We start from the raw sequence: 17,833 nt of genomic DNA, 5'->3' as shown, positions 1-17,833 counted from the left end.
GCAGACCGTTTTCTTTTCCAACACTACTAAAGCACGTATTCTTTCAACACTACTAGAGGAAATGTTTTATGTTTTGCTCAATTTCTGACTAACTGGGCTGCTTAAAATGCCATTTGGCTGCACTTCCCAGGAAGATCGGCTTCTCTCGCTACGTTTGAGTGTCCCACTGACTAACAAAAGCATTGTATTTCTGACTCTCCATTGAAAAAGTTGGACACCTCTGTTTTAAGGCAACCCCCACAGCAGTGACATTCCAGTCTTAGTAAGTAATCTATACAATCCCTTATCAGCATTGCTCTGTAGCCCTATATTTAGTAGAATAAAGCTGTCCTGTGTATCTTACTAACCTTCGAGGGAAATATATTGTTTAAAAGTCTTCACATAAATCACCCCAATCGATATGAGAGTAATAGTGCCCAGAGCTGCCCTGATTTATCCTGTTGTGGCAGTTTTTTTAAAGTCCTCCAGTATTGGATATTTCATAGATTCACATTCATGAATCATCCCCATGTGGGAGTCAACACTGTATCATTATATAAGCAGTAAAAACTATAATCATAGGCTACGATGCAATGCACAGTCAGTACAATAACCCATCCATATTCTTTTGTAAAAAAAAACCACATCAATAAAAGAACCAAACTTAAGCAATAACCAATCAGGCGACCGCATCCTGTAGAACCCTTCCACGAGAGGCTGAGTTCCTCAGATTTTCTACCGCAGGTCGTGTGACAGGGTGTCTCCCTGAACTCTGCTCAGTTTTTTTCCTTCATTCTTCTGATATATATTCTCCAGTTTCCAGCAAACCATGTCGGATTCTTCTAAGAAGGGACTCTACAGATTGTGTGGGTCTTGCAATAAGAAGAGACTTATTGCTGAAGATCCACATAAAGACTGTATATATTTATTTATTTGTTTTTATTTGCAAAGTGTTATATAGCACTGGCTAGACCCGGAGGCATCGGATCGCTTTACATGAAGATCAGCGAGTTACCGGTTGCAAAGTTACAACAGTTTGAATCAAAGAAACCGAGGGAGGAGGTGGGGGAGGGAAGGACACACAAAGGGGGAGACGAGGAAGACCATGCCAGATGACCGCTGGGTAGGTGACGGCCAAGGGGCCAGACTCCTCTATAGCTGCATAGGACAGCTCCACTGGGCATCGGCCAAGGTTGCTCAGGCTCCGCAGTAGGTATCTACATCAGTTGATTCAGTGAGTTACAGGATACATAGATACATCAGTTAGAATCCAAACAATCGCAGAGGAGGGTGAAGAAAGGGGACCAAACGGGGAGACAAGTAAAACAATGTCAGATGTCGGGCTGGGTAGGTGACGGCCAAGGGGCCAGACTCCTCTATAGTTGCATCGGACAGCTCCACCGGGCATCGGCCAAGGTTGCTCAGGCTCCGCTGTAGGTATCTACATCAGTTGAAACAGGGAGTTACAGGATACATAGTTACAGCAGTTAGCATCAAGAGAATCAGAGAGGAGGGGGAGGGAAGGAGACCAAACTGGGAGACGCGGAAAACAATGTCAAATGTCCGACTGGGTAGGTGATGTCTGAGGGGACAGACTCCTCTATAGCTGCATAGGATAGCTCCATCGGGCATCCGCCAAGGTTGTTCGGGCTCCGCAGTAGGTATCCACATCCGTTAAATCTGCAGGTAAGGACAAAACAGTATCCCTTTGTTCCCATGGGGCATCGTCCAAGATCAGACTCATTAGAGGACGCAAGGAGATATCGAAGGTAGGTGGAAAAGGAAATGGCTACCTGGAGGAGGGTGATGTAGAATCGTCTTGCTCACGGGGGTGATGTGCAACCACAAGGCACCAGGCACACAGGAGGCAGATGGGACGCTGTGCAAGCTGTATGGGATCCTGCTGACACATTGCATCAAATGCTGCTAGAGAGACCAAGTTAGATAAGGTATGACCTCAACATGTGCTGTCACCGGTGGAGCTTTAATGCATGTGTTGTGAGGTCTGTTCCTCTGTTCCCCTCATTGGTGTGTAGCTTTTGTTATGTCACCCTTAGGGAGAGGATTGAACTGCCCTTGTTTTTCCTTCTGGGCCCCAGTCTTGTAGTTGCTCCGTCCCTCTTTATTATCAACCTTGCACGCCGTCTCTGCCACTTGCGGAGTTATTGAAGCCTGTGGTTGTCTCAAACGGCTGCCAATTTGAAGTCAGGCAGGTCGCTGGGGGCTTTCTTATTTGTTCAGATGCTCCTGGGGAGCCCTGATCCTGTAGTCCCCTATGCTCTCAGTGACAATGCTCACCAGTTGGCTCTGGCGGCCCCAAAGCTCCTCTCCGGTGTTGTGCTCCGCTCTACGAGGCTCCGCCCACGGGGCACTCAGGTCGTTTTTCAGATATTGGGTTAAAGGCAGGCTTTGAGCCTTCGTGTTTGCTCTGCGCATAGGTTAACCTGGCGGGTCTTTTGTGTGCACTGGAGCCCCAGGCCGAATCTTGATCTGTACTCTTTTTAAAGTTAATGGGTCCCGAAGATGGATAGTTCCATATCCTATGGTGGCCAAGATCTTGCTGTGTAAAAATCCAGCGAGGGTCTTAGGTACTGCCTCCCGAAGTATGGGGATGTCGCAGCTCTCTCACGGTCCAGTAGAGAGGTCGCGAGGATTTCGGCACAGGAGAGGGCTCTCTGCTCAGTGAGGGCTCCCACTCGTTAACTCTCTGCTCCAGAGTGCACTGCGGGGGGCCTCGGGAAAACAGCGCGGGTGTAGGCTCTCTGCTCCATGAGAGCTCACACACGGTGATTCTTCGCTCCGGTGTGCACTTCGGGGGGCTGTCAGAAAACAGCGCGGGTGCAGGCTCTCTGCTCCGTGAGAGCTCACACACTGTGATTACTCGCTCCGGTGTGCACTGCGCGGGCCGTCGGAAAACAGCGCGGGTGCAGGCTCTCTGCCCCGTGAGAGCTCACACACGGTGATTCTTCGCTCCGGTGAACACACCGGACCTAGCCACTCCCCCTAACCCCCTCGACATAACAAGGTCGCCCCTCTCCACCGACCAGGAACACACAACCAGTGTTACAAGAAGCCATGCAATGAATAGGATGGACGATCTACACCCAGGGGGTGCCCGCCCTAAAAATGGGAAACCCAGAACCACTGCATCTAGGGGGCCCAAACACAAATCCCCAACCCTTGAGACACCGAGCGCTGTTAGGGTGGACGATCAAAGACCTTCACCTAAAGGAGGTCCAGAACAGCCAGCCTGGGTCATGGATGTGATGGTGGACATGCAGGTTCAAGTTAGGTTTTTTAGTTCGTCCCTCACAATTATCCTATCGGATCGGGTTGTAAGCCTCACCAAATTGGTAGAACGTTGGTTGGACAGCAATGAGGGAATCAGCCAATACAATGACTGCCACAAGTCCCTTCCGTGAGCCCTTAAAGTACAATACCCCCCCCCCCCCCCCCCCATAAGGTACCGCAACCTATTGAGGAGAATGAGGGAAAGCAATCTAGTAGCCCCAAGCGATTTGGGAAAGGAAATAGTATTCATGGTCAGGAGCACAAGCAGGGGGCACAGCGGGGAAAAGCCAACGACCCAGGGGTAGCAAGGCCCCCATGAGTAATCTTATTGGAGAGAGGGCTAGGCAGAAGAGCGTGTCACAGGAGGGACCCCACAAGGCAGGGACTGCCCTCCCGTGCATCAGTCTCCCCCCGGCCTCATCCCCCTATGTAGTCATTCTAGCTGGAGTTCCGGAATTAAAATAAGGGTCCAGGGAATCCTACTTTGATTTAAGGAACAAATGCCTACACAGCTTAGTTAATCACAAACAGTTTCCCAATAGAGACATAAACGAAATTCTTATGATTTGCAGGGTGGGCTGGGTAGGATGGAGACCGAAAGTGATAAACCTCAGGAATCTGGCGTTTGTAGATTATCTCCTTGATCAACATTACTATAGGATTGGGGGGTTCATTAGCTCACTGCCCGTAGCCTACTTTTACCCCCAGGCCAGATTCAGCAAAAGCCTAGAGGACACATTCACATGTGGAGGGAAAGGCAACTGAATAACCAATTCTCCCCATTTGTGCAGGCACAATCGTCTCCACTGTATTTTAATATCCCAGTAACCAATAGGTTTAGTCCTCTTGAGGCAGTGGATTGACTCTGGAAGGCAGGACCCCATATTGAACGCATTATAGAGCGCCCACTGCCCAGCTAAAGGGGATTGGTCAAAGGAGAGATGCCCTGATACAGCCTGTGGCTATGGCACAGGTCAACGATGTAGTTAAACATAGTTCACCCTAGGGCAAACTGATACCAGACACCACGGGCATCTGGAATAATGATAGACCCAATAAGGATATGCAAATAGCTTAATCACCACTCTGCAAAGTGGTCTCTCCACTAGTAGCCAAAAGCACCCATACCCTGAAACCTGGCTTAAGTTCTCCTGTCTTAAAGGAGTGCACTTTAGTCAGTAATGTCATCAAACTCCCCTCGCAGGTAAGTTTAGTGCCCCCCTCAAGGTAAAAATACTTTCCTTGCACTAGCGTCTAAAATGGATAACCCGGACTGGGGACTCTTCGTCGAACATCACGAGATCTGCATGTTCCAAGAAACATATAGATCGGGTTATGCGGTGGTCAGCATCCCAGCTACCCATGCGGGGAGAGGAAGACCCTGAGGGGGCCTGTCCACCTGGGTAGGAACTCACCTAATTTGTGAGGCAAACCAAATAGAGAGTTCCTCACTTGACATCCTTTGTGTCCTTTTAACTTTTCAGTCAAGATTAAGTCTTTTTTTGATAAATATATACTTGCGACCAACATCACGTGGCCAAGAGTCTTCCACTCTTTACCAACTAAACACCCACCCTTCTCACAACCATCCCTCCAAACTGTGGGGTAATTATTGGTGGCAATTTTAAATGCCAATTTGAGCCCCTGAATGGTCTGGCCTAAGGTGCATTGGATGAGGAGGACCAATTCCGGTCCATCCCAGAGCCTAACATTCCCCCCGTGGGGGCTTGTACACCGCTAGTACTCCAGATATGCACTTTAACATTACATTTTTCACTGAGAGCATGTAATGGATGCACTACATCCGATAGCCCGGAGAAAAACACTTATAATAGACCCAGACACACCTCAATCATTGATTATATTATGCTAGACTTTAAATCCTAAAAAAAAATATATATAGCAGGAAAACCTACTAGGTACTGTGCACTGTTCACAGGTTTTGAATCTAGCAAACCATGATAATTAATAATTCATCACACATTAGCATATACTTACACTGTCAGTATATTTTTAAATATGTGAATAGAATTTAAATGTACATAAATCAAATCTTCTGTAGAATTCCAAAGCGAAAACAATACAGAAATTATAAACTTCTTCTGTTTAAACAGTATATCATTTATAAATCATATGTAGTTAATAGACATTGTAAGAACATCAGTTTCGAGTCTTCATCTGTTAGTTGTGTGTAGCCCGCTACATTTCGGGACTATACAGTCCCTTTGTCAGGGCAGCCAATTGGTAAAGTGATGTGAGACACACAGCTATGACCAATGTAAAGACAGGAGTTGCAAAAGATTCAGCGAAATTGCCATACTACGATCACATTCGCATACGACGTGAAAAAGCTTCTCGATAGATTGCTGCAAAATTTGTAGAACCTTTTCAACCAAAACCCTAAAAGACAGAGGGGGTAGGTACATTTCACTCCTTTCTGTAAAAACATAATATGAGATAGAGAGGCCATAGGAATCTCACGAAGGCCATAGGAATGCTTCCAAAAAGTCTTGTCCTGACTGCTAGCTTCTCACAAAAAGGAATGCGTTTATTTCCTACTGAGAAAAAATCCCATCCTTCAACTCCATTGGCCTCAAAACGTGCAAACCGTCTTCAGAACACTCTATAGTGAAGATTCAGATCACTAACAAACCCTCATTGCTGACGATACCGTCTTCAAGATCACATTGATGCAAAAATCACCATCTGGGCGTATTTTCCCTTCATAATAGTTGACGCTCTCTTTGTCGAAAAACCACCATCGGCTTTGGTTACTGATTCTGTACCGTCGACGGCTGTTCCTCCGGCGAGGCTTTTACGTCAACGAAAGTACCATCACTGCCAACCAGCTCCTCGTTGACCGTCCCTGAACCATCGACGACCACTTCCTCGTCGACGACCACAACAGCTACGACAGTCAGTGCATTGACGGAAAAAACCACATCGTCAGTTGCCATCATGAAATTTTCAACAGCACAATCACCGCCACCGTCCGTGAAACTGACAACAGCGCTAACTTCACCTGCTTAAAATTGCAATTTACTCCTCTTTATCCGTTGTCGATGTGCTTGTTGTCGACAAGGCGTTTTCTTCAGAACGCTTCAATGGTTTCACCTTTGCCTCCTGCTTCTTTCTTAGAAGAGTCAGATTATGAAGATGATGGTCTGTTTGGCTCCGCACAAAGTCCTTCACAACTTCTCGTAAAGTATCAAGAAGATGATGATAAATGTGAGTACTATTATCCACAGCAGTTTTAGCATCAGCATTAGTTCATGATTTACAAGCCATGTTGCAGGATTATCTCACTCGTTTTCCTTCACCTGAGGGTAGACCGCCACCGGCATTTCTGCCGCTCATGCTTCCTCCCATACCTAGAATGAAACCGAGAACTGAGACATTGTTGAGCCTCCACAACCGGATGTATCCTCATGATGTTGTGGAGGAAGGAGAAATTCAGAGCACTTGACCAGCTGGCAATGAGTGGTAAGAACATATTTCCATACCTGCATCTCCAACTCCTCAATCAGCAGACTCTCTGCCAGAAGACATAGGCTGTTTCCATGCTTTAATAAAAGAACTGCGCCTCGGTTTCAACTGCCAATGACAATCAAGCCATTTGACTGCTTTCTTTATGATTTTAAAGATCAATCCTGAAAGGGCAATCCCTATAATTGGTCCTATTTGGGAGGAAGGAGTAAAAGTAATGAGAACGTTAGCGACTTATTGCAGTCCTACCTAGGATAGACAAAAACACAATGCCCCTGATGACGCACTGGCTTGTCTGGTAAGACATTGAAGCCAGACTATTGTGCGTGCAGTAAATGCTCTATTGATACTGGGAGGATATGACCGCCAGATGTGGTTCGATATCGCACCATATTAAAACCTTCTTCCAGAAGATAAAAAGCTAGAGGCAAGGAGGATATTAGAGGGAGAAAGATCTACTTCCAAGATCTTCGATGCATGTATGAATGTAGCTTCCCTTGCTTTTTGTCATCTTGCGGGTGTGGCCATCCTCAGACGTCTGGATGGGCCGTAGGCGACTATATTCCACCCTGAAGTACAAAACAAAATTCTGGACATGCCTTTAGATGGCATTGTGTTTGTCAGAATCACATAGATTACATCTTACAGGCCATTAAGATGAACACCAACACCGCTAGATCCGTGGGACCGCTCCAGTGTAGAAAGATTCCCTTTCATGGAGCTCATGGACAGGAAGAATATTACTTTCATGGAGGCCTTCAAAAGACACCAGCCTCGGTCCTACCAGTCATTTTGCCCCTCCTACCAACAGCACCAGGTTTATCGTGCACCACCACAAGCTGCATACTCCAATGAACCTAGACGTAAGCATCCCATACAATCGAGAGATGCTGTTAAAAAACAGTGACAGTCCGTATCGCCTGTTACAGTTCCCTCTACCCTACCTTCCAAAGAAGCACACATCTCTCGCTATTATGATCAATGGCAAAGAATTACCAGAGACAAATGAGTCCTGGATATAATAAAGTATGGCCATACCCTGGAGTTTGTTACAGTTCCACCTTCTCATCCACATCAAAAATCTCTTCCATCCCATCTTCAGTTGCTCAGGAAGGAGACACTCATCATGCTGCAGAAAGGTGCCATAGAGGGAGTTTGACACTCTCAAAGGGAAATGGGTTTCTACCCCTACTTTTTTCTTGTGAGGAAAAAGTGGGGAGAATGGCGTCCCAATCTGGACCTCAGAAAGCTCAACAAATACCCAAGTCCTTCCTCATGGTCTCCAGAAGATATTGCAAATGCTCAACCATTCAGGGGCATATTTACAAGCCACTTGCGCCACCGGTCCTTTACTTTTTGTGACGCATCAGTGTTTTTTTTTTATTTACACCATATTTATAAAGTGGCACATCTATGGAGATGCATCAAGGAAGACAGCACTGTGTCGGAATGGAACTGCACGAGAACCTGCTGTACCACGTAAGAATTAAAATATGTAAGGTTATGTTAATAAATTTGTTAAGCGCACGAATACCCAAGGGTGTCTTGGCGCTGGCGGTCCAATGTAAAATGTCCCGCATTAGACACAAGGATATTTACAAACATTCCCCGCGACAACACACGTCTTGGCGGCATCACACATCTGGAAACTGTTAGAATCCCTGCGCCTCACAAACCTACGCGTAGGTACTGACACATGTGCCATCGAAATTAAAGCAAAGCCTAGCAGAGCAATCTTGCTGCAGATTAGACAGCATGGACCTCCTAATCTTGCAGCTGGGAGTTTGTCTGGGAAGACGACAACCACCAGCAGACCAAATTCCACATCCGCACCCACCTCCACCACCACAAAGGCAGTACAGGAGAAGGAAGCACATCTATCATCAAAGGACCACTCTCATTGGCCTCAGGGATGAAGAAGGCATCAAAATGTATCGCCTCAAGAGGGCATCCATGGTGACCCTGCTGCATCCGATCTCACCACGGCTACAGCACCAACTGACAAGGTTTGCAACATTGCACCGCAGACAAAGCTCCTGGCGGTCTTACACATGTTGGCCTGAGGACCATTCCAAACCTCAGGAGCACCAGTGGCAGCGATCTCCCAGGCCTCTTTTCAGCCTTCCTTCCATCTGCCCTAGATGCCATCACTCAGCTCATACAACACTACCTCCATTTCCCCAGCACACATCAGCAGATGGAGATTCAACAAGGCTTCTATGGCATTGCAGGCTTTCCACATGTTTTTGGGGCAATAGACTGCACGCATGTACAGCTGGTCCCTCCTGAAGCAACTGTCCATCTAACAGGACACACACACACACACTATCAATGTCCAGGCCATTGTGGACCATCGGGAACTCTTCACCAATGTAGTGACCAAATATCCTGGGAGTTGCATGATGCATATATATTCTGAAACAACATCATCGACGAACGTTTCCAAAATGGGCAGTATGAAATGGGCTACTTGTAGGTAAGCAACAATTAAATAATTCCTATCCCAATAATCCGCACCAATAGCTGGGCTTCTGGCACTTCTCAGGGCCTCATTTAATACGGACGCAAAGGTTAATGTGCAAGAAATAATCCACATCACCACTATAAGCACATAACATACAGTCAAAATGGCAGCCTAACAGTGTCCTCGAGGTGTCACGGTCCTATGTGCCCCCTAAACTTGCCCCCAAGGCACTTTGTAATTACAGAGGTGGCCACAGATGCATGTAACTCACCTCATGAAAGCTGAATGCACATGTGTCCATAAGGCAAAGGTGCGGCCTGAAGGCGAAGTATCCACTATTGCATGGTGTTGTGAACACATGCAAATGAAGAAATACCCTGCATATGAAATATGCCTGCACAGTACCACAGGCCCAAGAGCAGGCGTACCAGAAGCTCTCATCATGTGCACAAACACTGTCGGTGTGCCCATTAAGATCAGCCATACTGTGGCTTGAGAGGGTGTCCCATAGCTAACACAGGCATCACCTTGCATGCGTCCGCACACAGTGACTGCACCCCCCTTCAAGGAAACATGAAACACCTGTTAAAATTGCATTTTAATTACTGTATGCCCAGTGAAACAGGAAGCGATTCATGAAAAGCTGATGTGCAGATCTATTGAATGAGCTGCTTCCAAGGCAACATAAGTAAGTGTCAGCCATGGGTGCAGCACAATCTACGTAATTGGTCACACCTTCAATTTGTCCAGTGCACTGAAGACAAGTGGGATTTTGTACAAGCCCCTTGCTCCTCTGGTACCCCACATTGTGTGACGCCCCGGAGTCTCATCCAGCTGCCCTACATGTACAAGTGCAAAAACAACAGTTGATGGACAGAATGCAGAACAATGTCATACATTCACCCCAGTACATAGATCAGGGCATAAATCCATCGTTGTTTTGCTCACCATGCCATTCCAGTTTAAACCCAGCCATATGCAAATCAGTCTTGACCCTGTGCCCCATGGGAACAGTCCAGCCCGAACTGCCATGCCAGGTCCTCCCTGGACTGGAAACAAGCATCCTAGGACCGGTTTCGGGCTTTCAGCCCTCATCAGCCAGGATAGTTTGATTCCGGTGGCATGGAGAGCACAGGACTCACGTCTGAGCATACCCGTCCCACTCGGGGTGACAGATGCAAAAACAACAGTTGATGGACAGAATGCAGAACAAGGTCATACATTCACTCCAGTACAGAGATATGGGCCTAAATCCATCGTTATTTTGCTCACCATGCCATTCCAGTTTGAACCCAGGACACAGAAAGCCACCCTGCATGGCTTTATGTGTGCTTGTAAATATCACCCATTCTCACACAACACTTTGCATGTAAGGGGTGTGACATGGGTGTGGCTGTGGGTGTTTCCATGCAGCAACCATGTACTCTGATGTTTTTCCTGATGTACAAAAAATGGTAAACCTGGAAATGCATCAGAATGCTCTACCCCCACCAGGGGTTGTGTAGCAAGGCACAATGACGATATATGGTAACATCTCTCCTCCTTAAATTTCCCTCTTTCAATGTGCACTGCATTCTACAGCATGCATAGAAATAGGAAATCACTTCCAATTATTGTTTTTGTGCAGGAAGGTATCCTTCCTGCACAAAACCAATCTTAAGACGACACAGGCATCTGAGAACCATTGTACAGGGTTGGCAGCGCTGGGCCATGGCAGTCGATTGTTTGACAGAGCAGGGAAAAGCACAGGAAAAAACAATGAATGTAAATATGTTGCATCTCTGTACTTTGAAAGTGACTTAGTGCAGTCACTTTCATAGTAAATATTTGCCACGGTGTGCCAGGTGCAAATAGGGAAAGTGTGTACCATACAAAATCTGTACCAAGGTATCACTTACACAGTCGAAGACCTTACACATTTCAGTCACAAAATCATGCTCTGCAATACAACTCCCCTATCATGCCTATCACATGATACACAGTAAGTTAAGTGACACGTTACAAACAATGTGCAACTCTATCTTAAACACTCCATCTAATCTTTCAGTCAGTAATATTACTTAAAATGTTGGCATACATGACATACACCACATGTCCTGCATAATAAAGTATGAATACACCACATGTCCTGCATAATCAAGTATGAGCAACAGTTAATACAGTACTCTTACTTTCCACTTACAGCTGATCAAGGATATGGCCTTCAGACGTGGCTGATGACACCATTTGAACATCCCCAGACTAACCCGCAAAAGGGCTACAACCATGCACATTGCCGAACCAGAAATAACAGAGAGAGAAGCTTTGGCCTGCTGAAGGCCAGGTTTCGTTGTCTGGATTTAACAGGTGGCTTGCTTCTGTATTCACCAGAACTGCTTTGAAAGATGATCATGGTTTTTGCAGTACTAAACAATATATGTGTTAAAAACGAATGTGCCCTTGGATGTAGAACCGTTACATGTAATGCGGTGACCCTGTAACCCTCAGAACCTGGGTGGGTAATACAATGAATAATAATGGTTCTGTCGGACGGAAATACAAAACCATTTAGTATTCCAATTGCGTTATTTGTACACTTCGTCCCTAAAGAGGATACAAAGACAATGGTATCGATACCAGTATAAACAAACACACTGACCAAAACACTAAATGTAAGTGAAGTTTTACTCGTACACTTTCATATTCTTTGTATTTGAATCAACGTATTCATGTTACTGTCCACAAAATAAAACATGAAACATACAAAGCACGTGAATTCTGTGCATGACTGTTACACAATTAAAACAACATATAAAATTATCACTTCATGGACTTATTAGCGGCGACAACTATATTTACAATAATCCAGTAGGTACATCAACTAATTCTTTGGTCCTGCTAGGATTATTGTACATATAGTTGTCGTCTCTAATAAGTCCATGAAGTGATAATTTTATATGTTGTTTTAATTGTGTAACAGTCCTGCACAAAATTCACGTGCTTTGTATGTTTCATGTTTTATTTTGTGGACAGTAACATGAATACGTTGATTCAAATACAAAGAATATGAAAGTGTACGAGTAAAACTTCACTTACATTTAGTGTTTTGGTCAGTGTGTTTGTTTATACTGGTATGGATACCATTGTCTTTGTATCCTCTTCTGGGAGGTAGAACAGCAGCCCCTTGGGCCAATGGATGATGATGCTGAAGCAGAACGAAGAGACATCCTCAACAGTGCTGTAGGGATAAGATGCCTCACACACATTGTCAACCAATTTCTTCCTGATTTGGAGATTTTACATTTGTACAAATTAGCACTAAAGTTCACAGGAAATTCACAAATACACATGAATGACTTGCCTGTGTGTTCCTTTTGTACACCGGCCATTAGAAACCAACATCATCAAATGTGAAATGCTTGTATGTCTGTTAAAATATAATGGTCTGCATCATCCAGCTGCCCTGTCTCAGGAACATGTGTCTACAAACGCCTTTGCTTCACCCTTAAAATATCATGAGACAGAAGGTGCTGCAGCCACGTGTGTGCACCCCATTGATCCTGATAGGCCATCTGGAGTCATAACGCTATCGACATCTGCCTATGTGGCACACAGATTGGCATGTGTGCATGGCCTCATATAAATGGGTATTTACCATAGACTTTTCTAGCATGTGCACCTGCCTCAAGCAGTGACGGGCAAAAATTCATGAGAGGCATTTACATAACAATTATACATGTAGTGAAACCGTACGCCAATAGGCACTGTCATAGCATAAGCAACAGTGCATAGTACGCATAGTATGGGATCGTCACATCAGTAATATACACATTTCCCATGCAAAGTGTCAGTACTGAGCACAACCGGCCTTGTGAACAAGAAACTAACAGTGTGTTGCCGAAAGTTATTTTGGAATGCCCGGCTGCATTAGTTTTGAAGCACAGGTATGCAACATATTTGCAAAAGTATGTTGCATCTCTGTGCTTTCCCCTGCGCTGTCGCACAAACTGCTGCCATGCGTCGGCGCAGGCACTCTTGCACTATGGTGCAAGGATGTCTGCGTTGTGAGGAGATTGTGATTTTGTGCAGAAAGGGGCGCCTTCCGGCACAAAAACAATCAATTTGTATAATTTCCTCTTCCAATGTGTGCTGTAGAATGCAGCATGCATTGAAAGAGGAAAAATGGTTGAGGAATTAAAACATTTCACCTCGTTTTGCCTCACCTCGCCAACTCTGGGGTGGTAGTTGGTCTGACGCATTTCCCTTTGTATGATTGCGCGTGAATCTGGAAATGCAACTGTGGACATGGGTGTTGCATGGAAACCCCCACATCCACACCGATATCACCGCCCTACACCTCCCTAACCTGCAAAGTGTTGCATAAGGAGTAGCAATATTCACAAGCAGACGTAAAGCCATGCTGTGTGGCTTTCTGTATCATTGTAAAAATTGGGTAGCAGGTCGGCAGCTAGTGTATCACACAGTGTGACACAACTGTGGCGCATGGTGCCTGTAAATGAGCCCCAACAATTGCACAATATTGATGAGAAATAAATGTTCGAGGCATGTGAGCTGTAGATCACATGCTTTGCAGAAGTCTGCCATCTAATGTTGGGTCCAGGTGTTTTCACTTTGGTTTTCTTCAAAGAAGTCTTTTCCAGTCATGAGGTAGGTGACTCCTCCTTTCGGTGATAGTGCGCATGGGCATCAACTCCATTTTTAGATTGTTTTTTTCCGCTATCGGGTTCGAACGTGAAATGCTGCGCTCCTGTTTGACACCGTTTCTTGGGTTCCCCTTGGTGCGCAATCCACTACCCTCGACGTATTGTTCCTCGATCATGTTTCCCATTCTCCGCCTATCGTATCGTTCAAGAAATCTTCGATTGGAAAATTAATGGCCAGCCGTTGGGCCTACCCGTGTCGGGTCAGCTCGCAGTCGATGGAAGGGACTCCATTTAAATTCTGTCCAGAGTGTCACGCAAAGTATCCACGCTCTGGCTTTCACATAGTGTGCAACTTGTGTCTGTTCCCGGAACACAACAAACAAGACTGCGACACGTGTCGATCAAAGAAGACACCCCGTGATCGTCGGGCTCGACATCACAAATGTGCCAACAAGGCGGCTCCGCTCCCAATCTCTTTGGAGAAGATTCCAAACACAAAATCTTTGACGCGCAAGGTCCTGAAGAAGAGGAGGAACACACTTCATTGTCCGAAGCTGACTCCGACATGGAAGAAGACGTTCGCAGGGTCAGCGTATCGTGATTACTGATACTCACGTGCCCCAACTCATGCCAAGAAAGTCTCTGGTCCCTCCTCTGCCTTCAGGCCAAGGTTGGCACAGAGATCATATTTCCAATGCCCTGCCTCTGCACTGAAACACCAACCAGCCGGGACTGAGTCTGCCCCATTCGGGCAGCGAACCAAAACCTTCAGCACCGAAATCCAAACATGTCATCGTTAATAACACTTCGATACCGAAACCTAAGTCTTCGGACACGAAAACCTCGGCGTCGAAGCCTTCCGCACCGAAAGACAAAACAGCTCCTTACCCATCGTTTCGACATCCTGCCTTCCAACACGGACCTGAAACTGAAAGAACTGGTCAGTAACCCTAAAACTGGTCATATTCATGTAAAATTGCCAGTTGAACGGAAACCAGCGATCAGGGAAGCTTGCCATATTCCCCTTAAAAAGAAAAATGTTGGTACTAATCCTTCTCCTCCTCCTCCTCTTGCCCATCCCCCCCCCCCTTGATCCTAATTTAATCATTACTCCTTCAAATTCACCGCAACCACAGTCACCTGACCACCAGGATGATGGGGATGGGGATGGGGATGAAGATGCACCGGAAGACAATGATCCTGATGCATGAGATGATTACAATAGAGATCCTAACATTGACTGACCCAGATCTATACCCTACAAAACCCTATCCACCCGGCGACAGTGTAGGATACATAGAATTAATTGACAGGGCTTCTCAATATCACTGGGTTCAGCTTCACAAGGAGCCTCTTGAAGAGAATTTTCTTTTTGAGACCTTAAGTTCTTCTAAAAGCGCAACTCAAACACTACCCATGCTTAAGGGCATGCTTTAGCACGCAGATGATATTTTTAAGGACCCGGTGCATGCAAGAATACCAACACCAAGGGTAGATAAAAAATACAAACCTGCACCCACAGACCCTGTCTACATTAAAGGACATGTTCCCTTAGACTCCCTAGTGGTTTCCAATGTTCGCAAAAGAGCAAATTCTCAAACAGGAGATTTCCCCTCCTCCTGACAAGGAGTCAAAGTTTATTGATCCCTCTGGCAAAAGAGTTGCTGCGTAGGCAGCCAATCCCTGGCGTATTGTCAACACCCATGCTCTCTTAGCAAGATACGACAGGGCTCACTATGACAAATTGGAACAATTGCTCCAATTCTTGCCAGACGAACATAAATGAAAGGCACATGATTTAATTCAGGAAGGGAAACTAATTTCCACCACTTCCATTAGGTGTGCTTTAGACGCCGCTGACACGGCAGCTCGCGTGGTCAACACTAGTGTTCTTCAAAGAATACTTTCCTGGCTAAGGATTTCAGGGTTTAAACCCTGAAATCCATTTTATATCTACCCTTTGATGAAGAACACCTCTTTGGTCCTATGGTGGATACCTCTTTAGAAAAAATTAAAAAGGACACGCAGGTCGCAAAATCCATGGGAGCTTTGCAATCTCCATCTAGTAGGGGTTCCCTTTGCTGCTACTTTTACAGGGGGCTAAAAAATGTATCCACAGATCCCTCATCTTCCTATAAAAGCAACAATCAGTCATCCTCTTCTAGATTTTACTTTAGAGGAGGATTTCGATGCAATAATGGCAAGGGAAAGGGCATTGGTAACACACCCTGTACTTCCCCTGCAGCAAACAAACAGTGACTTGCCTCCTCTTCCCCTCATCATTCCACACCTGTCTGGGTATGTCTCTCTCAATGTCTTCCTGTCTGGAATACAATAACTTCAGACAGATGGGTCCTAGATAATATCCAATACGGTTATTGCCTGGAGCTTACTGACAATCCCCCAAACATTCCTCCGCAAACACACAAAATGTCACTGGAACATCTGAAACATCTTCTCAAACAAGAAGTACACTCTCTATTGAATAAAGGAGCTATAGAGCCTGTCCAATTACAATATCTAGGGCTCAGGGTATACTCCCTATACTTTATCATACCCAAAAAGGACAGAATGCCTGGCAGTAGTCGCCACACATATGCAAAGGCAACATATTCATGTCTTCCCATATTTAGACTGGCTCATCAAAGCCAATACTCTCACAAAGCTACAGCACACTCACAAAACAGTACACCTACTGCACGCGACCTGGGATTCACAGTGAGTCTGTTGAAGTCCCATCTCCAACCCTACAAAACGCAAACTCACTTAGGAGCCACTCTAGATAAACAAAAAGCTCTAGCCTGTCTAGCCTTGCCAGAATTCATAATATTCAGGCTTTAATTTCCAAGTTTCAACCCAACCACTCAATACCAGCTTGGGTATTTATGCAGCTACTATGGATGATGGCATCTTGCATCATGATAGTTCCCTATGCAAGACCTCAAATGCGTCCTCTTCAGGAATGTTTAGCACGTCTGTGGAATCAGTCTAGTATTGGTGGACTGCCGCACTCATCACTCTGTAGTGGTGGAAATCACAGAACCTTCTCAATGGGTGGCCTTTCATCGACCCAGTTCCACGGACCGTGCCAGCAGAAGACTCTTCGCTCAATGGTTGGATAACTCCTCTCCAAACTCACACAATTCAGAGATTGTGGAGTCTAAAGCAACTCCAAATAAATCATCTAGAGCTGCTAGCAGTCTTTCTAGCACTCATAGCCTTCTAGACTCACCTTGTAGGCAAAGCTGTTCTGATACGCACAGATAACATGGCAGCCATGTATTACATACTCTCCCCAACTGTCATGCCTTGCACAAGCCATTTGGAGGTGGGCCATTCATCGCAAGATCACCTCCCAGGAGTGAACAACCATATCGCAGATCCACTCAGCAGACAAAGACAATAGATCCACGAGTGGGAACTTCACCCTCCAGTTCTCCTCCCGTTTTTCCAGATGTGGGGCTTCCCAGACAAAGATCTGTTTGCTACACACAAATGCAAAATGCCCATACTTTGCCTCCAGGTATCCACACCTATTATCCAATGAATTAACTGGTCAGGTATATTTGACTACGCTTTTCCACCTCTCCCACTCATTCCACTAGTGGTTTGGAAACTCAGGCAAACGTTCCTCGCACTAATCCTGGTAGCTCCCACATGGGCCAGTCAACCCTGGTTTACTACCCTGTTGGAACTCTCAATAGTTCCTCATCAAAAACTACATCTCAGATCCAGTCTCCTCGCGCAGAGTCATGGAGAGATAAGACATCCAGATCCCAAACCTCTCAACCTTGCGATTGTTATTTACTGCATTTGCAGCACTCAAATCTAGGATATACATCTACACGCTTACGTCTTGCTGCAATAGCTGCATACCTTCAGAATAGACAACATCTGTCTCTTTTCAGAGTGCCTGTTATCAAGCTTTGGAGGGAATAAAGAGTAATTCCACCAAGACTTCCACCTGCCC

At 45.7% G+C, this 17,833-nt stretch overlaps 1 protein-coding gene across 5 annotated transcripts in view; it reads left to right on the top strand.

Annotated features, from left to right (window-relative positions):
* The window catches only part of LOC147700313 (uncharacterized), a 219,494-nt gene that overhangs the window by 194,809 nt on the left and 6,852 nt on the right, over positions 1-17,833 (top strand). For 3 of the 5 annotated variants that reach the window (XM_086935683.1, XM_086935685.1, XM_086935687.1), the window contains one exon: positions 11,405-11,566. The exons of the other annotated variants lie outside the window; for them this stretch is intronic. In XM_086935683.1, coding sequence (XP_086791809.1) covers positions 11,405-11,566 — 162 coding nt within the window. The remainder of the gene's footprint in view (positions 1-11,404; positions 11,567-17,833) is intronic. 5 annotated transcript variants of the gene reach the window in all.

Source organism: Lissotriton vulgaris, chromosome 8 (genome assembly GCF_964263255.1).
Source record: "Lissotriton vulgaris chromosome 8, aLisVul1.2, whole genome shotgun sequence".
NCBI classification, from domain to species: domain Eukaryota; kingdom Metazoa; phylum Chordata; class Amphibia; order Caudata; family Salamandridae; genus Lissotriton; species Lissotriton vulgaris.
Note: the sequence above shows the minus strand (reverse complement) of the source record. Positions and strands in the feature narration are given on the sequence as shown.